This window comes from Papio anubis, chromosome 11, assembly GCF_008728515.1.
Source record: "Papio anubis isolate 15944 chromosome 11, Panubis1.0, whole genome shotgun sequence".
Classification (NCBI taxonomy): domain Eukaryota; kingdom Metazoa; phylum Chordata; class Mammalia; order Primates; family Cercopithecidae; genus Papio; species Papio anubis.
Genome location: NC_044986.1, coordinates 63,699,974 through 63,727,115, shown reverse-complemented (window position 1 = coordinate 63,727,115; position 27,142 = coordinate 63,699,974). Strand labels below are relative to the sequence as shown.

Here is a 27,142-nt window from a genome sequence, read left to right as displayed (position 1 = left end):
GCTGATTTCTTTGGGGGCATTGCCCATAAACTTTTTTTTTTTTTGATATGGTCTTGTTCTGTCACCCAGGCTGGAGTGCAGTGGTGCGATCTCGGCTCACTGCAACCACTGTCTCCTGGGCTCAAGCAATTCTCTTGCCTCAGTCTCCCAAGTAACTGGGATTACAGGCGCATGCCACCATACCCGGCTAATTTTTGTATTTTTAATAGAGATGGGATTTCACCATGTTGGCCAGGCTGGTCTCGAACTCCTGACCTCAAGTGATCTGCCAGCCTTGGCCTTCCAAAGTGCTGGGATTACAGGCATGAGCCACTGTGCCTGGCCAAACTTTTCATAAAGCATCAATGATTTCGTCATTTTTCCAACCATGCCTCACCATAAATTTGATGTTTCTCACAGTGTCAAGCCCAGTGCTTTGCACAGTGATGCTGTTCTATAAACAATTATTGAATGACCCTTTTGTTCAGTCCTTGTTCACTACTGAAAGGTGTCATGAGCTTAATGACAATGGTCTTTTCAATTTTATGGAACTTGTAAGTTTATAAAGCAGTAACCTATAAAGCTAGATTGCAAAACCTGTTAGGGTAAGAGTTGTTTCTCTTTTGTTTTCCTCTGTTTCTTACATGTCTGGTATGTTGCTCACTGAGAAATGTTTGTTGAATGAATGTCTTTTATTTTTCCTCAACTGATTTCACAACAACTGAATGAAGCAGGCAGGCAAAGACAGTTTGTCCTGTGTTATAGATAACACAATCAAAATTGAAATAGTAATAACTTGTCCAAAGTGATGCAGTTTTAAAATGGCATAGCAAGGACTTGAACCTCAGACCTCAAGACCAGTGTGCCTTCACCTACATAGAACTGTTTCTAATTTAGATCTCAAGCCCAGTTTTGCCCTATATTCTTAACTTTTATAATCATTCCTTACAGCCAAAAAAAAAAAAAAAAAAAAAATCATTTGAGGTATGTGTGTGAGCTTTAATTTTCTGCTTCAGTTGTAAACTTCCTTTTAACGAGTGGTATTATCATCTTGTAAGTTCATTTGGAAAATATGTATGAAAGTCAATGGATTAAGTTCAGAAACATTAAGTAATTTCTTTCTCTGTAATACTTTATTTTTGATTGTTCTGTGGTTGCCATATTTAAGTAAAGTAGATTAGCAATTTCTTATGCTTAAAACAATTTCTTTTTACTCTAAGTATTAATATTTATAGAGGATCAATATATTATTTCTTTGACTATTGTTTCCTTTTGCTTTAGTCTCTAAAAACTTTTGGCATTGTTTCAAACAGACAATTTACGGACACTAAGATCACACTTGGTGATATAATGCTTTCCATCAGGCACTTCTTGGATACCCTTTTGTACACATATTGCTGCGAGTATGGGATTTCTTTTCATGCTACGGGTAGCATCCAGCACCTTGTATAAATGCATGAAATACTAAATAAGAAAAAAATGATGACTGTGGAGCTAGCTCTTGTTTTGGAGCAGTGCTACTTGATGTTTTTAAATTACGGGAATTAGTAGGCTGCTGGAGCTTTAGAGTTATTTGAATCAATCGATCTGATTACGAAAGGAAGCCAGGGCGTTGGCATTGAGGGCGAGGAAAACTTTGTTTGCCAGAGCCTTGGCTGCATTTTTTTTTTCCTGCTGTTTCAGCCTATTTCTTCGTGTCTTTCTCAAATTACTCCATGAATCTACATAATTTACATGAACTCATTGGATGCATAGTTTGTATAGAACATTGGCTTAGATTTATTTATATATGTATTGTCAGGAAAAAGGAGAAAAAAATGTATCTGGGAAAAGGGACTGCTGAGACAAAGTAGACATTTCCCTGTTGCCTTTTCTATGCTTCTCTTTCTTGCAAAACAATTTGTCAGCTATTTTAATGTGAGATGAACAATTATAGTTTCTGCTGTTTTATTTGATGGGTTACTATTATTATTTCTGAGCAGAAATAATTTGATGAGAAAACACACTCTGGGAGTGTTGACAGTGCTTACTTTCCCAGTAAGTGTTGGGCTTAGGGATATTGTTTTCCTCCACCCATTCTTATCTTGTATGTCCAAGGTTTGTTTTGGGTTTAGTCTAATTCACTGAGCTTTTTAAAGTTTGAGTTTGGTTTATAATGAGTTAAAAAAAAGCACACAGGAAAAATTCAAGGTTCAACAAATTATTCTGGGGTTTTTGGCTCATTTTAAATTCCCACTCAAAACTTTGAATAAGTAAAATCCAGGAGCATTAAAAATCTCTTGAATTAATTGTGCTTCCTTTCCCCAACTTGTCTCCAACCGGGAGATCATTTATTTGGAGAAATAATCAATATAAAAAAATTATCATTTACTGAACAAATATAGAAAATCTTGGAGGTTTGTTTCAATGATTAACCATTGTGGCCTGTTAAAAAAATGTTCAAGTCAAGTGAATGCTCTTTAAAATCTAGGCCTCAACCTAACTTTTATCTTCCGTACTTCAGCATCATTTGCAAAGTAAGATTATTGCTTTCACTCTTTAGCATCTTTAAGTGTAAATGTGTGCAGGTGGGGATGGGGTGTGTTCAATAGGGAGCTAAGCCAGAGCTACACCACAGGTTTCATATGACCTCTCCTTGACAATTAATTGCTTTTGTAAGCAAAAAAACTGCTTAAATGTATGAAATTACCATGGTTTTACAGTATTTTGAACTCTTTATTATCAATAAATGGAGGATGTAATTCCTGATAACGAAAGTTCAAGCTGAACTCTCCATAGTATGCAAACTCTGACCTTTAGTTAAAATATTCTTGTAATGATGTATTGTTACTGGATTTTCTCCATTACTTCTTTGGTCATGGGCATATTACTGGGAAGTGTTGTTTTTTTGTGTTTTTTGAACACTCTTTACAAGTGTGTTTGCTCTAAAGTTCCCATTTGTAGCTGTATAATGTTCACAGAGATAAATATGAAGAAGAAATATTTAAGAAGTAGAGCTAATATTTCTTAGGGAAGACAAAGTGCGGGGGCTAAAACATGCTTTAGAGTTAAATGGATTTGTCAGTGAAATAGCTTGTATTATTTAAATCATAGATAAAATTACTTAAATTTTTTAGAATCTTAAATAAGGTTTTATTTTGATTTGAACATAGTGAGAATGAACCAAGAAATGGGCAAGGCATAGAAATGATTATACAATACGATAAATATTTCATATAAAGGTCATTAAAATTACGTTGAAAGAAATTTGTTTATTGTTATAAGTGGGGAAAATGAACTGATTTTGGCTGTGTTTGAAGTGTTGGGTAGAATTGGTTTCCATGTGAGACTCTTAAAAGACTTCCTGTCCTTTGGGGCCCAATTCAAATTCTCTTACGTCTTCTATGTGGTCTGAGTCCCTCAGTCAATATCAGTGAGTTTTCTGAGTTTTCACCAATGTTACCTTTATCTCTTTTTTTTTGCATTCTCTTTACTACCTTGCCTGTGTTAGAGTTAAGGATAGAGTAGAAAGAACATGAACGTTGTAATAGAAACCCAGTTCAATCAAACTTTCTGAAACCCAGTTTACTCAATTGTAGAATGAGAAGAGAAATAGGAACTCCTGTGGTTCTTGTGAAGATTCAATTGGAAAGCATAAAGTACCTGGGGCTGAGCAGGCACTCAGTAAGTGTCAGTGTCCATCTCATTTCCGAATTTCATGTCTAGTTTCTCCAATGGTCTAAGTTCCTTCAGGGCAGGAAATGTCTTTTATATTCATAGTGCCTTGTGCATATAGGTTCTAAATGATTATTTGTTGAATTTAATTTAATGTCCTGTCATGGAATCTTAGCACTGTTATTTCCCGTTTCTTTTCCCTCTGTCACCTTGGATTGAGATAAACATGTTACTTTCTTGATATTAGGGATTTAATTCAGTAGAATGCCATTTTAATATGATTTATTTCATAGAGTTTGATATGGGAAGGGTCAAATAATTTCCCTGGAAACTTAATTATATTCTATAAAATCTTATTAGCCTGTCTCATGGCATCATAGTCACAGTGGAGTTCTGGTGTGTTTAAGATGGTCAAGTTTCTATCTGGAGAAATCTGTCTAATGGCACAGAGTGAGAATATGGGAAATAAATGACATAAAGAGAGAGCAAATGCAAATGTCTTGCAAATTACATTACTTGACATTTTCAGTCACTAACCCTCCAAAGTATGTTCTAATTTACTAAAATAAACCAAGAATCCAATTTCTTGTGAGCTTCCTTTGCTTAATTAATTATTAGTAGCAGACAGCATTCTGTAGTTTGTTGCAATTTTTCACCTTTGTATTTATCTAGTACCTGATTTAAAAAGAATGGGAGCATTCTGATTCAGCAGAACTGATCAGAACTCTCTTTCTGCTCATAGCTCATCTGTGTTATAGAGCAGAAATGAATAAATGTTTGCTGAACATGCCACATATGCTTTGATCATCAAAATGTTAAGTTTTCCTTCCTTCTCAAAATACAAGCTCTGAGAGATCTTCCTTGCTGAAGTTTGTTGGGTAACCTATTCTGCATAGATATTATTATAGAGGCAAGCCAGATCCCATGCCATTATAGCAAAATATCATGTAAGCAACTACATTTTCATAAATTTGTTTGTTTCTATGATTGAAATGTGAGCACTCTTTAATGCTTCCTTATTATGATTTGAAATTATACATTCACTGTGCTTTTTAAAAAATTTAAAAGCAGAAGTGTATCTTAAAAGATGAACTTTTTTATTTTTTTAAACGAAGTATGCTTTTTTGTTAGAATGAAGACTAAACAGGCTTCTCATGCATGCAATAATGTTGATTATACTTAGAATACGGTTTATAACTCTTTGTGTGTCCCTAATTATTTCATTGGAAGATAATTAGCTAGCATTTGTTATCACTGTATTATGAATGGGAGAAACTGAGGCTCATTATCGACTCTTTGTGTTAGCAAGTTGAGAATTTGAGAAAAATCTGCTGCTATCCTAATGATCTGCTTTTGTTTTCAATTTCAGTTTCAAAGGACATTTGAGTCTCTCAAAAATGTTGCCAACAAATCCGACCTCCAGAAAACCTACCAGAAGCTTGGGAAGGAGCTGGAAAATTTGGATTATTTAGCCTTCAAACGTCAGCAGGTAGGGGTCAGAGCTCTCCTTGGTGGAGGAGATGAACACTTTAGGCTTCCTGCTATCCTGCCTGTCACAGGTGCAGGTGGGTCTGAGGAAACTTATCTTCTAATGGTTAGAGCAGAAACAGGTTGTGTTGTGCTGATCTGCTGTGTTCATATGGCTTCCCACAGTGTTCAATGTGGTCCTTGCTTTTAGATGTGTACTTTAGGGGTTTCCACATGTGTCCTTATACCTCGCTTAAAAAAAATTCCTGCTGGTTTGTGAAAATCCAACTACCCTTTGACTAGGGACGCTTCAGCGGCATAAAGGAAATCTCTATAATGGCTTGGCCAGTTGGCTTTTATATTTGACCTGGGGAGAAAAATCACCTTAAGACCAGGATAAGGTTGTGGGTGTACATGCAATATTAAGGAAAATAGTCTTAAATATGCCAAAATATGAATCAATCTTTAGTTTTGTTTGATCTTTGAAGATGAGTAATTTGCTAAGTGTGGAAGATAGAAGGAAAATTTGCTTTTCAAATGCACGGTTTTTATTGCCTCCTTTTGTAGGCCCCAAGATAAATAGAGAGCTGAAATAAACTTTTATAGGGTTTGTTTTAGAATTTATACTTTATAACCGAATATTCATCATGATTAAATGCTGTGTGTTTTGGAGACACTACCACAGTAGCTCGCTACTCTTCCTAGACTGGATCTGCTCCAGTTTCTTCCAGTTTCTTCACAGCCACTAGGTGTCAGCATTGTCAAGCTTTTACTTCCACCAGAGGTTTATTCTGATCAGAATAGACGTTTAAATGAGGTTGCATGAAATTCGGGAATGTGCTCCATGATGGATAGCGTCTAGAAAAATGACTAAATGTCTGACTTGCATGGCCAGGCATTGAGTCGATCACTTGAGAGACTTTCCTCTTAGCGTAGCAAAGGGCGTAGCATTCTTGCCATTGCCTAATTCACAAGCTTTGGATCCTTTTGGATGAAGGTTTTCAACGCGGAACTTTCTATACTTAGTTAAATCTCATGAAGTCAACATGATATGGTCTAGAATTATTGGGCCAAAAAGAGAATTGTGTTCTAGGTATTGCTCTATCACAGATGTTACATGGACATTTAACCTTTCTATGGTCCTGTTTTCCTAGGGGTTATATTTATTTTATAGAATGTTCCAGGACAAATACATTACTTTTGCACATACATTAATTCACATGAAAAAGGATACAATGTCCATTTAAATTTTGTTTTTTTAAAAAATTAATGAGGGTCTAGGTATTAGCACTTGATGGTTACTGAGTGCTACTACAACAAACCCCCAGAGGATGCTGCTTAGCATTCACACCAGAGTCACTCCTCTGGCCTATGCAAGTTTTAGTGCAGTTTTGTTTCCGAAACCTTCCACGGAGGGGTCTTTGAGCTGGCAGGCAGTAGTCACTGTACTCTTCTGTTATCCTTTCTCATTAACACATTTTCAGTGATTGGATTCTTTTACTAGCTAATTGTGAATTTGGAAGAAGGTAAATACCTCAAGGGCAGAAGGGTAGAACTCTGAGAGAATGGCATTGAGGATAGGTGGGTAAATTATATGTGCGTAAAGAAAAGATGAGCATATGGAGTGTGTGTATATACATATGCATATATAAATCATCTATACTATTTATTAAATGAAACGCATATGCCACATGGTATGATTTAAACATTTATGAATGAAATCTTTAAATGCTTATAACAATACAGTGAGCTGGCTTTTATTAGCACCATTTTACAGATGAGAAAACTGTTAAGGAAGTTAAATAACATGCCTAAGGTCATGGAGCTAATAAGGCATGAAACTGGGCTTCAAATCTAAATCAAGTCTGACTTCAAACCTGGAGTGTTATGTCTTCTTGATGGGCAGGGTCAAAGGGTCAGAACATCAGCTCTTCTCTAGCTTGGTGGGATTTGTCTTTTATCTCTCATTCTATTCCTTTGAAGCTCCAAAACCTGATTAAGCACACACCAGAAAGTGTTTTTCTTCTAATAGAAAAGATTCAGGTCTCTGTAAAATTGCCAATTTAGCAAGAAAGTTTCCTCTTTATAAGACAGTATTCTTTGTGTTAGAGAATTAGTCATGGTTTGTTCCCTGGTCCAACCGTATTTATCATTCCGCATTGGGACAGAACATAAGCTCCATAAGGACAGGGCCTCGTCTGTCACCTTTAATGCTGTATCCTCTCCAGTGCTCACAACAGTATCTGACTCATGGCAAATCCTCAGTAAATATTATTGGTGGTGGTGTTGCTATGAACAAAGAACCATGCCAAAAGGTTTGACCTCAGATTATAGGCAATTAAAATCAATGTGTTTTGCTACACTTTTAAAATTCAAAAGAGCATAAGCCTTTCGCTTCCTGGATACCACGGGCTGAGAGATTGTCCCTTGCCCCTATGTATTATTGAGGTTTTCTCCTAACACATTTTATTCTTCTATCCATTTTTTAAAAGAAACAGAAAATGCCAGTGTTAACTCTGAATTATGGATGTCCAATGAATTGACTATAATTATTTTATTGGAGTCATCCATTAGGTTTTATTTTCTGTCCCCTTCTATGATATTTTTAACATTTTTGAGAGATTTTTGAGAGATTTCTTTCTCGGCACAAGATAGACTACTGGAGTACTTTGCTCCATTCTCTGACCTCTGTTTTTCTGAGGTTACTGTGTTTTCTTTCCTAGGTATGAACTTAGCATTTATTTATTTAAAAGAGGAGTGCTGGTGCATCAGCTATTCCTTGGGTACAAGCATCTCTACATTTTCCTACTTTCAGAAAGACTAATATTGAAATAGCTTTGATTGGAAAAGGTGAGAGAGGAGGTTGTGATACGTGAGGTGGTGGGTTTACCGGGAGGAGTCAGCCTGAAGTAAACAGATGACAAAGCAGGATTAACTGGAGAATCTAGACACTCTTTTGGTTCTTACTATCAAAAGGCAGGTACAGTCTTGGAGTTTATCTGCTTGAACTGCTTGGTTTTCATCCTTCTAGTTGGTGTGACATAGGAATGGTAATAGCAAGTTCCAGTTATTACATTGATCCCAGATTTATGTATTAATTTGAGTGCTTATAAATCAAGAGCTTTCTTTAGAGCTTTCATTTTGTAGAGTAAAACAAAATAAGGTTTGATAATGTGGACTCTAATGTAATTCATTCCTCTCTTTATCTACCCTTAAAACTTATAATAACATTATAAAACACATCCATTTCCAGAGGCTTCTGAAGTCTTTTGATATAAAATAAAGTTGACATTATTGGGTTGAACATTATATAGACTAAAGCACATTTACACATTGATACAAAAATAAGTAAAATTAAATTATTGCACTTCAGACCTACATGCATGTTGAAACACATCATATATCTGATTCTTGTCTCTCTCGTCCCGGCATGCTATTCTTGCCTTCTGACCTGTCCACAAGGTTTATATAACTTGGTATTTAGAATATACAGCCCCTTTGATTTTACGTACTTAAATCATTCTTTAAAGTCAAACTGAAGTCTAGCCTCCCTCGTATCACCTCCTCCTGTGACCTCTAGTCAATATGTTAACTCTTCACTCTTTGCCATTCTTAGCTTTTATCTGTGTCTTACATTTTAGCATCTGATTGATGATATACTCATTGAGAATCTATGTAGTACAGTGATTAGAGTGTGAGCTTTGTAGTTACCCAAACTTGGTTAGACTGTTTGTACTGGGCACCTGAGTTTCTTTTAAAAAAGCATCAGAAAAATAACCCCTAACTTAAACAGCTTGCTTTGAGGAAACAATATATCAAGTATAAAGTAAGTCCTATAAAATATGTATAAAAGACTTAACATTGCAGCTGATATGTGTTTAGTATAACTGGTAGCTATTATAATGTTTTGTCCATTTTCTTCAATAGGTTGTAAGTTCCATAAGGGATATGGATATGTTCTTTATTTTGTATACTTCTGTGCTGTACATAGGGTCCAGCACTGTTCTGAACATATGGAATAGAATGTTTTTGGACATACATAGTCTAGCAGTTGGTGATCTATGTAACAAAAAGAACATGTTGACACCTCTTGAGAAGGGAGCTGCAACATTTGGTTCTAATATGTTTCTAAGGTGGTATCTCTTGATGGGCAGTTAATGTACTGAGGACTTGTACTATGACAATCTGCTGGGGGAAGTGGGTCCAGTGTTCTGGCTAACATCCAATTCAGGTTAATAATTACATTCTATATACCCAAACTTCCCTTATGCTTCCAGGTATTGTTCAGCACATGATACTTTGTTAGTGATGATGCTCAGGAGTGAACAACTGCTTTTTTTTCTTTTACTAAATTGGGTGTGTGACCTCTTTTAGATAATTTCAAAGCCAGAAGGGTACATAATACCTTGGGATAAAAATTGAATTTAAAAAGTTTTTTATATAAAAGAAAAAAATAGAAATAAGTTAGATAAAATTTATTTGATAAAAATGACTGAGGGTTAACATTCTTCTATTGAAAAATAAAATTCTACTTGTTATCTCTTATCTTTTTAATGATAGCCATCCTAACAGGTGTGCAAGACAAGAGATAACTGGGGTTGGTGATGATGTGGAGAAAAGGAAACCTTTGCACATTGTTGGGAATGTAAATTGGTATAGTCATTTCAGAAAAAGTATAGAGGTTGCTAAAAAATATAAAATAGAGCTATCATAAGACCTGTCAATCTTACTTTTGGGTATATATCCAAAGAAAATGGAATCAGTATCTTGAAGAGATAGCTGCACCCCCACATTCATTGCAGCATTATTCACAACAGCCAAGATATGGAAACAACCTAAGTGTCTATTGACAGATGAATAACGAAAATGTGGTATACATATATGCAATGAAATATTATTTAGCCTTAAAAAGGAAGGAAATCCTGCCTTTGCAATAGTGTGGTTGAACCTGGAAGACATTTTGCTAGGCAAAATAATCCAGACACAGAAATATACATACTGTATGGTCTTACTTATATGTGGAATCTAAAAATGTCAAACTCAGTGAGGCAGAGAGTAGAGGGGTGGTTTCCAGGCATTGGTGGGTGGAGGAAATCACTAGATATTGATCAAAGGGTACACATTTTCACTTATAAGATGAACAAGTTCTCAGGACCTAATAAACAGCATGAGTGATGATAGATGTGTTAATTTGATTGTGGTAATCATTATGCAATGTGTATATATCTCTCAAATCATCTTGTTGCACACTTTGAATATATTCAATCTTTGTCAATCAAATATTTCAAAACAAAAAAATAAAATTCTAGATAGAGAATGACTGACCACATAGAAAATACTCTTAGGCTTACCCTGGGAACTCGAGAACTCTGAGGATACAAGACAACAATGTAGGGATCCTATGGAAGAAATGCTTAGAAAATGAAACTAAATAGTGCTAGGCTTGCAGTTGTACTATAGCATATAGAGAAGAAAAAGTTGATGAATTCCAATAGTGTCCTTCAACCATGTAAGGACTTGCTTAGCAAGAAAAATGTAATGAATCAGCTAGAATAATATTGCACTGGGAATTGCTTATCTGTAAGGACCTTATAAGGTAGGGACTAACTTTCCACTGGGGCTAACATTAAAACGGAGTTGTAAATATATTTTCTTTTAAGACCTTTAAAAATAAAGACCAACCTGACCAACATGGAGAAACCCCGTCTCTATTAAAAATACAAAAAATTAGCTGGGCATGTTGGCGGATGACTGTAATCGCAGCTACTCGGGAGGCTGAGGCAGGAGAATCGCTTGAACCCAGGCAGAGGTTGCAGTGAGCCGAGATCACACCATTGCACTCAAGCCTGGGTGACAAGAGCAAAACTCCATCTCGAAAAATAAATAAATCAATAAAATAAAAAAGAACATATGTATCTGGAATTGTTTAGATGCAGTCTAAGAAAGGGTGTAAGTGGGAGCTGGACTCAGTGAGTACTAAGGGGAGGTGCTAAGTTTCTAGAGCAATAGTTCTATAGCCATGGATTAACTTCAGTGGCCTTTGTAAGATGAAGCATGTTAATTGCTCAATTGGGGGGAGATTCTTTTTTTCCTTCTTCTGTAATTAATCTAACTGTCTTGAAAGAATTCTGATTGAATTATTTCTTTTAAGGGTAAGTGAACCAAGGACTGCTATATTAAAATATTCATGTATATTTTAGGTGGTATTCTATATCTTATTTGCCAGATCAAATAAAATGATTATTTATGCCATTTATAAACCTGTTTCTGAAGATTTCAAAGCATTTCAGACATCATTTAAAAATTTATTGCACAGGTATAAAAAATGTTGAATTATTAAACACTGTGCTAAGTTCAAACCAACCCAAACATATTTTATTCTAGCCACTACATATACAATTTCATTTTTATTCAATTGTACACAGTTGTTTGTCCCAAAGGAAAAAAGAATGTGATGTTACATTTATTCTTTAGTTTTCTGATACAGAGAAAAGAAGGTTGGATGCATCATGCAAGGTCATCCTGAGTCAGTAACAAATTTAGAATTAATATTCACATTTCCTAATTTCTAGCTTACTGCAACAACCATTTGACCATTTTCACTGCTTCATAAACTACAGATCTTTATAGGGTGATTTGTTTTTCTATAGTTACAGTCTGAAGAAAAAAAAATATGGATTTTTTAATGTAAGAAACTTGCCTTTATTTTAAAATGAATGATTAAAATGATGTATATTATACATTTGTCCTCCTTCCAAAATTTGATTTCCATACTGGATAGTTAATAGTCATGACAACTAAGTGTCTCCTATTAAATTAGCAAAGTAAAAACATTATAGAGACATCTTTTAATTCCTAAGGTTTGCTATTCTGTTTCCATCTGTTGTCTCTGGGGCTCAGTTTATTGGTAGCACTTAGGTAGAAAGCTGTTGAGTCAAGCGTTAGCTGATTTTCATGCACCAGAGAAGATTTATTAAGTTTTACATGGTTGTTTGCTATACAATAGTTTGCCTTGTGGGCAGCTTATAGCTACTTTATAGTGGGGAATGTTTATTGAAATAGTTAATTCTTTGTTACGGGTTATTTCAAAATTTACAATGCTGATAGGAATTCCAGAGATGGCAAAACAACAACAACAACAAAAACAAAAAAAAACTTCAGTGTTTGCATCAATATGGTGCTTATTTGTACATGTCTTTTATTGACATACCTAAGGTTGTCAATAAAAGTTGGTATTGAGGAGAAATAATAGACAAGTTACCTCTGAAAATGTCTTCTCTAGTCCGTTTTGCACTTTGAAAGTGATCTGTGCATGAAAAGGAGGTAATCTTTCAGTACTAAGATTATGACCTTTGGTGGTTTAAGATGCAAGCTACAGAGGGTATGCTATAGTAGAGAACCTTAAACCAAGTAAAGAATCTTTTGAATTCATCTAACCTAACTGTTTTATTTTATTTCATTTTTATTTTTGAGACATTCTTGCTTTGTCACCCATGCTGGAGTGCAGTGGCACAATCTCAGCTCACTGCAACCTCTGCCTCCTGGCTTCAATTGATTCTCTTGCCTCAGCCTCCCAGGTAGCTGGAATTACAGGCATCCACCACCATGCCTGGTTGGTTTTTTTGTATTTTTAGTAGAGACAGGGTTTTTCCATGTTGCCCAAGCTGGTCTCGAACTCGATTCACCCATCTCAGCCTCCCAAAGTGCTAGGAATACAGGGGTGAACTACTGTGCCCGGCCCCACATATTTTATTTTAAAGATGAGAAAAATGAGGTGCAAAGAGATTAAATATCTTGTACAAGGCCGCATACTTTGCTAATGACAGAGTTCGGACAATAATAGGAAATGATGTGTTCTCAAAACCTTTGGTTCTTTGGTGAGCCCTCTGTTGATTCTTGGTATCTGGTTTGTATCCTGAAACCAAGAGAAGACCTATGATATGAAAAGCATTCTTTTCCTGTTTGAAAAGCTGCATGATCCTGAGATTGGACTGGTTGCAGAAATCTCTTCTAATGTTAAAACAAAGCCAGGGCATTCAGTTTATTTCATTGGGGTTAATGGATTGGGAGGCCTTGCTTATATATGGCTATAATGAGAGACTCTGATGGCAGCCTTTGTGGAAGTGAGCCCCATTCTCTCCAGGAAAAACATACTTCTGCTATATCCTGTGTCTTGAGGTGCATTTTCTTTACTGGACCCTTGCCAGGTGGTTAAGTAGTGACACTCTCTCCTCTTTCCAGGGACATATGGAATAGAGGAGTCCCTCAGAGTCCCCTTAATAAAAGATGTGGGTGGAGTCTTCTCTAAAACGCAAGCCTCCAGCCACTCTACATTTCCACTTTTCTACTCAAGAAGAAAGGAGTGAACTTCTTTGAGTGTTCACAGAAATGTACAACAAAGGACTGAAATGGGGATGCAGCACAATTGACTTTTCAGTGAAGTCCACTTCTTTCTGATTATGCTTGCCCTCCAGGTGGGAGTTCTGCTCTTTCAGATTGAGCCCTAGGAATCTGAAGTAGAATAGAATTTTCTACCAGGATGAAAGGAGTACCAGAAAGGGTATGGACTTTCTTGAGTCTGTAGGAACCTTGTTGCATCCGGACTACGGAATAATCCAGGAAATTCATATTAAACTGCAGGAACAACAAAGATACTTTTGACATTTATCTATACATATGAATATACTGTATTAGGCAATGAGGTGCCAGTAAATGAAAATAATTCAGTGGTGCCTTTTTTTTAAAAAAAGAATAAAATGCAATAATATTACAATGCTGTAGACAAAGGAAGGACTTATAAGCATCATATGGTTCAACCACTTTATCATGGATACACAAATAATACAGAAAGTGCATAATTTTGTAGTTTTCTACTGTAATGGAATTTTGATTTATTGACAGTTTCTAGAATCCTGTGTACTCTAAACCTTTAAAGTATATCCTAGGCACTTAGGTTGTTTCTATATCTTGACTATCATGAATAATGCTGCAATGAACATGAAAGTGCAGATATCTCTTAAAATACTGATTTCATTTCCTTTGGATATATACTCAGAAGTGGGGTTGCTGGATCATATAGTAGTTCTATTTTTTAAATATATTTTAGGAACCTTCATACTACTGCATAGTGGCTATACCAATTTACATTCCCACCAAGGTTCCCATTTCTGTACAAGTGTTCCCATTTCTGATCACACTCACCAACACTTGTTATCTTTTGTTTTTCGGTAATAGCCATCCAAACAACTGTGAGATGGTATCTTATTTTGTTTTGATTTGCATTACTTTGATGATTAGTGATGTTGAGCACCTTTTTATATATCTATTGGCCATTTGTATGTCTTCCTTAGAAAAATGTCTACTTAGAGATGTAATAAAAAATGATAAAGGGGATATCACCACCAATCCCACAGAAATAAAAACTACCATCAGAGAATACTATAAACACCTCTAGGCAAATAAACTAGAAAATCTAGAAGAAATGGATAAATTGCTGGACACTGACACCCTCCCAAGACGAAACCAGAAAGAAGTTAAATCTCTGAATAGACCAAAATAAGGCTCTGAAATTGAGGCAATAATTAATAGCATACCAACCAAAAAAAGTCCAGGACCAGACAGATTCACAGTACTCAGAGAGGCTGGTACCATTCCTTCTGAAACTATTCCAGTCAAGAGAAAAAGAGGGAATCCTCCCTAACTCACTTTATGAGGCCAGCATCATCCTGATACCAAAGCCTGGAAGAGACACAACAAAAAAAGGAATTTTAGGCCAATATCCCTGATGAACATCGATGTGAAAATCCTCAATAAAATACTAGCAAGCCGAATCTAGCAGCACATCAAAAAGCTTATTCACCAGGATCAAGTTGTCTTCATCCCTGGGATGCAAGGCTGGTTCAACATATGCAAATCAATAAACATAATTCAGCATATAAACAGAACCAACGACGAAAACCACATGATTATCTCAATAGATGCAGAAAAGACCTTTGACAAAATTCAAAAGCCCTTCACAGTAGAAACTCTCAATAATCTAGGTATTGATGGAACATATCTCAAAATAGTAAGAGCTATTTATGACAAGCCCACAGCCAATATACTGAATGGGCAAAAACTGGAAGAATTCATTCCCTTTGAAAACTGGCACAAGACAATATATTGCCCTCTTTCATCACTCCTATTCAACATAGTGTAGGAAGTTCTGGCCAAGGCAATCAGGCAAGAGAAAGAAACAAAGCATATTCAATTAGGAAAAGAGGAAGTCAAATTCTCCATGTTTACAGATGACATGATTGTATATTTAGAAAACCCCATAATCTCATCCCCAAATCTCCTTAAGCTGATAAGCAACTTCCGCAAAGTCTCAGGATACAAAATCAATGTGCAAAAATCACAAGCATTCCTATGCACCAATAACAGACAAACAGAGAGCCAAGTCATGAGTGAACTTCCATTCACAATTACTACAAACAGAATAAAATACCTAGGAATCGAACTTATAAGGGATGTGAAGGACCTCTTCAAGGAGAGCTACAAACCACTGCTCAAAGAAATAAAAGAGGACACAAACAAATGGAAGAACATTCCATCTCATGGATAGGAAGAATCAATATGTGAAAATGTCCATACTGCCTAAGGTAATTTATAGATTCAGTGCCATCCCCATCAAGCTACCAATGACTGTCTTCACAGAACTGGAAAAAAAAACTACTTTAAAGTTCATATGGAACTGAAAAAGAGCCCGCATTGCCAAGACAATCCTAAGCCAAAAGAACAAAGCTGGAGGCATCATGCTACCTGACTTTTTGCCTTTGTTGCTGGTACTTATGGTGTCATGTTAAAATATATTGTGACAACCAATGTCATACAGCATTCCCTCTTTGTTTTCTTATAGTAGTTTTATGGTTTTAGGTCTTATGTTTCCAGCTTTAACTCATTTTGAGTTAATTTTTGTTTATGTTGTAGGATAAAAATAAATTTATTTTTTGGCATGTGGATATTCAGTTTTCCCAACCCCACTTACTGAAGAAACTCTCTTTTCCACATTGTGTATTCTTGGCATCTTTGTCAAAAATTAGTTGACTGTATATGTATGTGTCTATTTTTGGTCTTTCTCTTGTGTTCCTTTGGTCTATGTATCTGTTTTTCTGCCAGTACCATACTGTTTTGATTAGTATAGCTTTGTAATATAATTTGAAATTAAGAAGTGTGATGTCTCCTGCTTTGTTCTTCTTGCTTCAGATTACTTTAGCTATATGGAATTTTTTATAGTGTTATGTAAATTTAGGATTTTTTTTCTATTTTTGTGAAAAATGTTGTTGCTATTTTGATGGGTTTATTGAATCTGTAGATCATTTTGGGTAGTACAGCAGTTTTAACAATGTTAATTCTTCTGACTTATGATCATGGGATATCTTTCCATTTATTTGTGCCTTCTTCAATTTCTTTCATCTGTGATGTATAGTTTTTAGTGTATATAACTCTCACCTCCTTGGTTAAATTTATTCCTAAACATTTTATTTTATTTTTTGTAACTATTGTAAATGGAATTGTTTTCTTTTTCAGATAGTTTGTTGTTAGTTTATAGAAATGCTACCGATTTTTGCATGTTGATTTGTATCCTGCAACTTTATTGAATTCATTTATTAGTTCTAAAAGTTTTTTGGTTGAGTCTTTAGGGTTTTCCACATATAAGATCATGTCATTTCCAAACAGGGACAGTTTAACTTCTACCTTTCTTTCCTGCCTTTTATTTCTTTTTCTTGTCTAATTGCTCTGTCTAGGACTTCTAGTAATATGTTGAATACAAGTGGCAAGAGTGGGCACGCTTGTCTTGTTTCTGATCTTAGAAGAAAAGCTTTCAACTTTTCACTATTGAGCATAACGTTAACTGTGGGCTTGTGAAATATGGCCTTTATTGTGTTGAAATACATTCCTTCTGCCAGGCGCAGTGGCTCACGGCTGTAATCCCAACACTTTGGGATGCTGAGGTGGGTGGATCACTTGAGGTCAGGAGTCTGAGACCAGCCTGGCCTACATGGCGAAACCCTGTCTCTAATAAAAATACAAAAATTAGCAGGTCTGGTGGTGTGGGCCTGTAATCCCAGCTACTCGGGAATCTGAGGAAGGAGAATTGCTTGAACCTGGGAGGTGGAGGTTGTAATGAGCTGAGATTGTGCCACTGTACTCCAGCCTCGGTGATAGAGCAAGACTCCATCTAAAAAAAAAAAGGAAATACATTACTTCTGTATCTAATTTGTTGAACGGTTTTTATCATGAAAGTATGTTGAATTTTGTTAAATTCTTTCTCTGCATCTATTGAGTTGTTTATATGATTTTTGTTCTCCATTGTGTTAATGTGGTGTACCACTTGATCATGGCGAATGGTCTTTTGAAGTTTGTTATTATTTTGTTGAGGAGTTTTGCATGTTTGTGCATCAGGAATACTGGCCTGTAATTTTCTTTTCTTGTAGCCTCCTTGCCTGACTTTGGTGTTAGGGTAATGTTGGTCTCATAAAATGAGTTAGTAGTATTCCCTCCTCTTCAGTTTTTTGGAAGAGTTTGAGAATTGGTATTAGTTCTTCTTTAAATTTTAGTTGAATTCAGCAGTGAAGTCATCAGATCCTGGACTTTCCTTTGATGAGAGACTTTTAAATTATTGATTTAATTTTCTTTTTCTTTCTTTCTATTTTTTTTTTTTTTTTTTTTTTTGAGATGGAATCTCCCTTTGTAGCTCAGGGTGGAGTACAGTGGCGTGCTCTCGTTCACTGCAACCTATGCTTCCCAGGTCCTGGTTCAAGCAATTCTTCTGCCTCAGCCTCCCGAGTAGCTGGGATTACAGGCATGCACCACCATGCCCAGCTAATTTTTGTATTTAGTAGAGACAGGGTTCTACCATGTTGGCCAGGCTGATCTTGAACTCCTGACTTTGTGATCCCACCTGCTTCAGCCTCCCAAAGTGCTGGGATTACAGGCATGAGCCACCACACCCGGCCTTGATTTAATTTTCTTACTCATTATTAGTCTATTCAGATTTTCCATTTCTTCATTTTTTTTATCTTGGTAGTTTGTATGTGTCTAGGAATTTATCCATTTCTTCTAAGTTATCCAATTTGTTGCCATATAATTGTTCCCAGTAGTCTTTTATGATTCTTTGTATTTCTGTGGTATCAGTTCTAATGTTTCCTCCTTTATTTCTGGTTTTATTTGAGTCTTCATTCTTTTCTTTTGTTAATCTAGCTAAAGAGATTGAATATGGGAACAGCTGAGACTAAGGTACGGGGAGCAGAAGAAGAGTAAAAATGTGATACTTTAGCCCTGGAGTGTCCACTGTGACTTGGCCAAACTGATCATGGGACTGTCTGGTATTGACTCAGCAGCATTTGTTCCAAAAGGCAAGCTTAGTCACATATTTACTATGCAACTAGTAAAAATTATAATCTCAAATACATTCATATTAAATTTGTGTATCCAAGCTGTACATCTTTACCTGTGTACACAATCAGAAACATCACAACGACTGTTACAGTGTCCTTGTCAGGCAAAAAGACTACTGCTTCAACTACAGCTTTCTTGTTAATAGTAGTGCTGGAAGCATGCCTAGGGCACTATTGGCTAAAATTCAAAGGAAATGTTGAGGATGCTTAGCTGAGACCAACAGTTCAGCTTGCAGCAGAGCTTCAAACAGGCACACACCAGTCATGCAGCCTTTTGTAGATGTTAAGCTGTTTGTTAGGGGCTGATTACCTGAGGCCTAATTACCTGAGGGCGAATTTAATATGTAATGAGTTCAGTTTGTCCTTTTATTTTTTTTAAGGCATACTTATTTTTGCTCTCTAAACTATCATGTTTGGACAGTTTCATGTTTGCTATTTAGGAAGAAGCTATTCAGCTTTTATACCCTATCTCATGCTCCAAATGTGACAGCACTAGAAACACTTATGCTGAAATACATCTAGGTAAGGGAAAATGTCACCAGAAGATGGAGTAGTGTTGCTGGTTTTTGTTCATATTTTGTTCAATGATTTAGAAGCGTATCTGTGTATACAGGTTTACTTTCATACACTCTAGTTTCAAATGACAGAAAATATAAATTAATCTAATTGATATTCTTCAGAGTCAACATTAAATTTTAGATTGGATGCCTTTAAATTTTTACAATGTAAATAGCTTTTCTTCTGTGGTCAACTGACAGTTGCATTCATTGACCAAATAAACTATATTTAGCTTAATGTTTTTAGTATCACTTATGGGATTTTAGCAAGATGCCACAATATCAACCTGTAATAAACATTGCATTTCTTTTTTAACTGTATTATTACAAACCTGATTTTAAATCTTTTTTTCTACGTTAGTATACAGCATTAATACAGGCTAAACTTCTCTATATAAATTCTGCTCATATTATTATAGCACCTGGTAGCACTATAGTTCAGTATTTATCATCTACTCCATTATAAAACCTTTGTTCCAAAAGAGCTGTATGAGCCTATTAGATATATACACAATTAAGTAGGTAATGATCTGTGGTTGCATCCACACAGCATTAACAGCTGACTTGTGGCTGATTTTCCAAGTGTGGTGCTGATTGTTGATATGGAGTACTTATGGGATGAAAATGTCTAGAATATTTTGAAGAATTCTTTTTGTGCTTTGAAGTTTAAATTACATATTTTGTTTTAACTTTATTGTTTGCTTAATGAAGAAATTATAATTTTCCTCTCTCTCATTTTGATATTAGTATTTATCTCTATTGTTCTAAGCTCCCCATCCAAACATTGGGAGTTACTGAAGCCTTTCCAGGTACTTTTGGTGCAGAATGAAATGGTTCACCACATGTGTCATTACTGATAGCGATACATTTATGTCTTCATCTTAAATTTGCATTTGTAAAATTAAAGGTAATTGAATTTTGGTCATTTTCCCAACTTTAATGTTAAAGTCATTGAGGATAGTTGTGATATTTTTGAAAGTTTGATAATGATCATCTGTGAATTTAGAGAAACTAAACATGGGAAATTATTCTGGTAAGTATCCAATTTCAGGCTTCGTTGTCAGTGTTTGAACCTAAGCTAAAGGCTCATTTTCTTAGGACAAAGGCATTGCTTCTCACCTTGGGTCAGAGCAGGAAGTCCTGGGAATATGATACAGCATTATGTGGAAAACAGAAGTTTTGGTAAGCAGCAGTGTACGATTTGTTAAGAAAAAAGTCAGACAGGAAGTTTTAGTTTGCCTTTTGCCCACTCTAATATAAACATACATCTATACCATATATTAAGATTGGGCATAGTGAAGATCAAATTCATTTAACAACTGGGGGAATTTATTTTTACCTAGGATAGAAAACATTAAATCCAAAGACAAAACGGAAGCAAATAAATTAAGTGTACCTGAACCTTATTTTAAACTTAGAGGAAGCTGTCTTTTTGGAATCTCTTTGAAATCTATCAGGAAACTTTTTTGTCTTAAAAACAGAGTAAATAACTCTGGGTTTAAGATACTTAACATGTTTGACCTTTGTTATGCTAAAATAATGGGCTAGAATGGGATCCATAAAAAAAATGATGGGCTGTTTATCCAGGGAAGGAATCTTAAGTTAGATTTGGTATTAAGCAATGTATGATAAGTAAGGTACCACTTGTGAACAAGTGGTTCATGCTCATGAGTAACTTGTATCAGTCACTCTGCATTTTTCTTCTGCTCCAAACACCTGGCCTAACGGATATAGAGAATGTCTTGGCATCTTTGTTACTCTGCATTTCTTTTTTCTCTATGTTCTTCTAATAAATGTTACTCTGTGTGTGTGTGTTTTCTTTTTCTTTTCTTTTTTTTTTTTTTGAGACAGAATCTTGCTCTGTCGCCCAGGCTGGAGTGCAGTGGTGTGATCTTGGCTCACTGCAAGCTCCATCTCCCAGGTTCACGCCATTCTTCTGCCTCAGCCTCCTGAGTAGCTGGGACTACAGGCGCCCACCACCACACCCGGCTAAGTTTTTGTATTTTTGGTAGAGATGGGGTTTCACTGTGTTAGCCAGGATGGTCTCAATCTCCTGACCTTGTGATCCACCCGCCTCGACCTCCCAAAGTGCTGGAATTACAGGTGGGAGCCCCTGTACCCAGCTGAATGTTACTCTGTTTTTAAGCAGTTTCGGAAAAGTTTATTTCTTACTCTGGATGTAAGAGCTGTGCACAGTGCTGCTATAAAACGTTAGTAATTTTTTAATGTCAATAGGGGATCAATTTGAGAGAAGACTAAAGATGAGAATATCCAAGAATGTTGATGTATGTGGAATAGATTTTATCACTCTACATTTTTAAGGTCTTTTTGCATATATTCTATATGTGATATGAAGTCAGTCAACACACTCTAAGATCCAGCTCTTACAGTAGGCTGAAAAACTTGGTAACGCTGAAGAACAATTTGCATTTTTGCTCTCTAAACTATCATGTTTGGACAGTTTCATGTTTGCTATTTAGGAAGAGTATTTGATTTTTATGATATTTGTCATTAAGGCTTATTTATTGTGAAAACCATTAAATAGAAGAGAGAAATCACATGCCAGAATAATAAAAAAATAGTTAGGATAGACATATAGGGCAAGATGTCCGAATAGGAAAAGCTCTGGTCTGCAGCTCCCAGCAAGACCAATTCAGAAGGCGGGTGATTTCTGCATTTCCAACTGAGGTACCTGGCTCATCTCACTGGGACTGGTTAGACAGTAGGTGCAGCCCACAGAGGGTGAGCCTAAGCAGGATGGGGCGCTGCTTCACCCAGGAAGTGCAAGGGGTCGAGAAACTACCTCCCCTAGCCAAGGGAAACCGTGAGGGACTGTGTCATGAGGAACGGTGCATTCCAGCCCAGATACTAAGCTTTTACCATGGTCTTTGCAGCCCGCAGACCAGGAGATTCCATTGGGCGCCTATGCCACCAAGGCCCTGGGTTTCAAGCACAAAACTGGGGGGCTGTTTGGGCAAACACCGAACTAGCTGCAGGAGTTTTGTTTCATACCCCATTGGCGCCTGGAATGCCAGCGAGTCAGAACTGTTCACTCCCCTGGAAAGGGGGCTGAAGCCAGGGAGCCAAGTGGTATAGCTCAGTGGATTCCACCCCAACAGAGCCCAACAAGCTAATATCCACTGACTTGAAATTCTCACTGCCAGCACAGCAGTCTGAAGTCAAACTGGGACGTTTGACTTTGATGCAGGGAGGGGTGTCTGCCATTACTGAGGCTTGAGTAGGCAGTTTTCCCCTCACAATGTAAACAAAGCTGTGGGAATTTCAAACTGGGCGGAGCCCACCGCAGCTCAGCAAAGCCTCTGTAGCCAGACTGCCTCTCTAGATTCTTCCTCTCTGGGCAGGGCATCTCTGAAAGAAAGGCAGCAGCCTCAGTCAGGGGCTTATAGATAAAATACTCATCTCCCTGGGACAGAGCACCTGGGGGAGGGGATGACAGCAGACTTAAATGTTCCTGCCTCCCAGCTCTGAAGAGAGCAGCAGCTCTCCCAGCACAGCGCTTGAGCTCTGCTAAGGGTCAGACTGCCTTCTCAAGTGGGTCCCTGACCCCCATGCCTCCTGACTGGGAGATACTTCCCAGCAGGGGTCGACAGACATCTCATACAGGAGAGCTCCAGCTGGCATCTGGCGGGTGCCTCTCTGGGATGAAGCTTCCAGAGGAAGGAACAGGTAGCAATCTTTGCTGGTCTCCAGCCTCCGCTGGTGATACCCAGGCAAACAGGTCTGGAGTGGACCTCTAGCAAACACCAGCAGCACTGCAGGAAAGGGGCCTGACCATTAGAAGGAAAACTAACAAATAGAAGGGAATAGCATCAACATCATTGAAAAGGACAGTCACAAAAACCCCATCCGAAGGTCACCAGCATCAAAGACCAATAAAGGTAGATAAATCCATGAAGATAAGGAAAAATCCAGGGCAAAAAGGCTGAAAATTCTAAAAACCAGAATGCCTCTCTCCTTCAAAGGATCCCAGCTCCTCGCCAGCAACGGAACAAAACTGGACAGAGAATGAATTTGATGAATTGACAGAAGTAGGCTTCAGAAGGTGGGTAATAAGAAACTCCTCTGACCTAAAGGAGCGTGTTCTAACCCAATGCAAGGAAACGAAGAACCTTGAAAAAAGGTTAGAGGAATTGCTAACTCAGATAACCAATTTAGAGAAGAACGTAAATGACCTGATGGAGCTGAAAAACATAGCATGAGAACTTCATGAAGCATGCACAAGGATCAATAGCTGAATTGACCAAGTGGAAGAAAGGATATCAGAGATTGAAGAACAACTTAATGAAATAAAGCATGAAGACAAGATTAGAGAAAAAAGAATGAAAAGGAATGAACAAAGCTTCCAAGAAATATGGGACTATTTGAAAAGACGAAACCTACGTTTGATTGGTATACCTGAAAGTGGTGGGGAGAATGGAACCAAGTTGGAAAACACTCTTCAGGATATCATCCAGGAGAACTGTCCCAACCTAGCAAGACAGACCAACATTCAAATTCAGGATATACAGAGAACACTACAAAGATACTTCTCGAGAAGAGCAACCCCAAGACACATAATCATCACATTCACCAAGGTTGAAATAAAGGAAAAAATATTAAGGGCAGCCAGAGAGAAAGGTTGGGTTACCCACAAAGGGAAGCCCATCAGACTAACAGTGGATCTCTCTGCAGAAACCCTACAAGCCAGAAGAGTGTGTGGGCCAATATTCAACATTCTTAAAGAAAAGAATTTTCAACCAAGAATTTCATATCCAGCCAAATTAAGCTTCATGAGTGGAGGATAAATAAAATCCTTTACAGACAAAAAATGCTGAGAGATTTTGTCACTGCCAGGCCTGCTTTACAAGAACTTCTGAAGGAAGCTCTAATATGGAAAGGAGAAACCAGTACTACCCACTGCAAAAACATACCAAATTGTAAAGATCATCGGCACTATGAAGAAACTGCATAAACTAATGGGTAAAATAACCAGCTAGCATCATAATGACAGGATCAAACTGACACATAACAATATTAACCTTAAATGTAAATAGGCTGAATGCTCCAATTAAAAGATACAGACTGACAAATTGGATAGAGTCAAGACCCATCAGTGTGCTGTATTCAGGAGACCCATCTCATGTGCAGTGACACACATGGGCTCAAAATAAAGGGATGAAGGAATATTTACCAAGCAAATGGAAAGCAAAAAAAAGAGCAGGGGTTGCAATCCTAGTCTCTGATAAAACAGGCTTTAAACTAACAAAGATCTAAAAAGACAAAGAAGGGTATTACGTAATGGTAAAGCGATCAACACAACAAGAAGAACTAACTATCCTAAGGATATATGCATCCAATACAGGAGCACCCAGATTCATAAAGCAAGTTCTTAGAGCCCTAAAAAGAGATTTAGATTCCCACACAATAATAGTGGGAGACTTTAACACACCACTGTCAATATTAGATAGATCAATAAGACAGAAAATTAACAAGGATGTTCAGGACTTGAGCTCAGCTCTGGACCAAGCAGACCTAATAGACATCTACAGAACTCTCCACCCCAAATCAACAGAATATACATTCTTCTCAGCACCACGTTGCACTTATTCTAAAACTGACTGCATAATTGGAAGTAAAACACTCCTCAGCAAATGTAAGAGAACAGAAATCATAACAGTCTCTCAGACTATAGTCCAATCAAATTAGAACTCAGGATTAAGAGATTCACTCAACTGCACAACTACGTGGAAACTGAACAACCTGCTCCTGAATGACTACTGGGTAAATAATGAAATTAAGGCAGAAATAAATAAGTTCTTTGAAACTAATGAGAACAAAGACACAACATACCAGAATCTCTGGGACATAGCTAAAGCAGTGTGTAGAGGGAAATATATAGCACTAAATGCCCATAGGAGAAAGTGGGAAAGATCTAAAATCAACACCCTAACATCACAATTAAAAGAACTAGAGAAGCAAGAGCAAACAAATTCAAAAGCTAGCAGAAGACAAGAAATAACTAAGATCAGAGCAGAAATGAAGGAGATAGAGACATGAAAAACCCTTCCAAAAGTCAGTGAAACCGGGCGCTGTTTTTTTTTTGAAAAGATTAACAAAATAGATAGACTGCTAGCCAGACTAATAAAGAAGAAAAGAGAGAAGAATCAAATAGACACAATAAAAATGATAAAGGGATATCACCATTGATCCCACAGAAATACAGACTACCATCAGAGAATACTATAAACCCCTCTACACGAATAAACTAGAAAATCTAGAAGAAATGGATAAATTTCTGGACACATACACCCTCCCAAGACTAAACCAGGAAGAAGGTGAATCCCTGAATAGACAAATAACAGGTTCTGAAACTGAGGCAGTAATTAATAGCCTACCAACAAAAAAAATCCCAGGACCAGAGAGATTCAAAGCTGAATTCTACCAGAGGTACAAAGAGGAGCTGGTACCATTTCTTCTGAAACTATTCCAAACAATAGAAAAAGAAGGGCTCCTACCTAACTCATTTTATGAGGCCAGCATCATCCTGATACCAAAACCTGGCAGAGACACAACAAAAATAAAATTTTGGGCCAATATCCCTGATGAACATCGATGCAAAAATCCTCAATAAAATACTGGCAAACCAAATCTAGCAGCACATCAAAAACCTTATCCACCAGGATCAAGTCACCTTCATCCCTGGGATACAAGGCTGGTTCAACATATGCAAATCAATAAATGTAATTCATCACATAAACAGTACCAATGACAAAACTCTTGATTATCTCAATAGATGCAGAAAAGGCTTTTGATAAAATTCAACAGCTCTTCATGCTAATAAACCTCAATAAACTAGGTATTGATGGAACATGTCTCAAAACAGTAAGAGCTATTTATGACAAATCAGCAGCCAATATTATACTGAATGGGCAAATCTGGAAGCATTCCCTTTGAAAACTGGCACAAGAAAAGGATGCCCTCTCACATCACTCCTATTCAACATAGTATTGGAAGTCCTGGCCAGGGCAGTCAGGCAAGAGAGAGAAATAAAGGTATTCAAATAGGAAGAGAGAAAGTCAAATTGTCTCTGTTTGCAGACGGCATGATTGTATATTTAGAAAACCCCATCATCTCAGCCCAAAATCTCCTTAAGCTGATAAGCAACTTCAACAAAGTCTCAGAATACAAAATCAATGTGCAAAAACCACAAGCATTCCTCTACACCAATAATAGACAAACAGAGACCCAAATCATGAGTGAACTCCCATTCACAATTGCTACAAAGTGAATAAAATACCTAGGAATCCAACTTACAAGGGTTATGAAGGACCTCTTCAAGGAGAACTACAAGCCACTGCTCAACAAGATGAGAGAGGACACAAACAAATGGAAAAACATTCCATGCTCATGGATCAGAAGAATCAATATCATGAAAATGTCCATACTGCCCAAGGTAATTTATAGATTCAAAACCATCTGCATCAAGCTACCATTGACTTTCCTCACATAATTAGAAAAAACGACTTTAAATTTCATACAGAACCTAAAAACTTGTATAGCCAAGACAATCCTAAGCAAAAAGAACAAAGCTGGAAGTACCATGCTACCTGACTTCAAACTATACTACAAGGCTACAGGAACCAAAACAGCATGGTACTGGTACCAAAACAAATATATAGACCAATGGAACAGAACAGAGCCCTCAGAAGTAATGCCGCACATCTACAACCATCTGATCTTTGACAAACTTGACAAAAACAAGAAATGGGGAAAGGATTCTATATTTAATAAATGGTGTTGGGAAAACTGGCTAGCCATATGCAGAAAACTGAAACTGGATGCCTTCCTTATACCTTATACAAAAATTAACTCAAAATGGAGCAAAGACTTAAACGTAAGACCTAAAACGATAAAAACCCTAGAAGAAAACCTAGGCAATACCATTCAGGACATAGGCATGGGCAGAGACTTTGTGACTGAAACACCCAAAACAATGGCAACAAAAGCCAAAATTGACAAATGGGATATATTTTGAACTAAATAGCT

General features: G+C 36.9%; 1 protein-coding gene across 9 annotated transcripts in view; it reads left to right on the top strand.

Annotated features, from left to right (window-relative positions):
• Positions 1-27,142, top strand: part of CTNNA3 (catenin alpha 3) — a 1,832,183-nt gene that overhangs the window by 191,997 nt on the left and 1,613,044 nt on the right. For 8 of the 9 annotated variants that reach the window (XM_009214841.4, XM_009214844.4, XM_009214842.4 and 5 more), the window contains one exon: positions 5,003-5,122. In XM_009214841.4, coding sequence (XP_009213105.3) covers positions 5,003-5,122 — 120 coding nt within the window. Of the gene's footprint in view, positions 1-3,557; positions 3,643-5,002; positions 5,123-27,142 lie in introns of all 9 variants that reach the window. The other variant, XM_017944532.3, reaches the window with a different exon arrangement.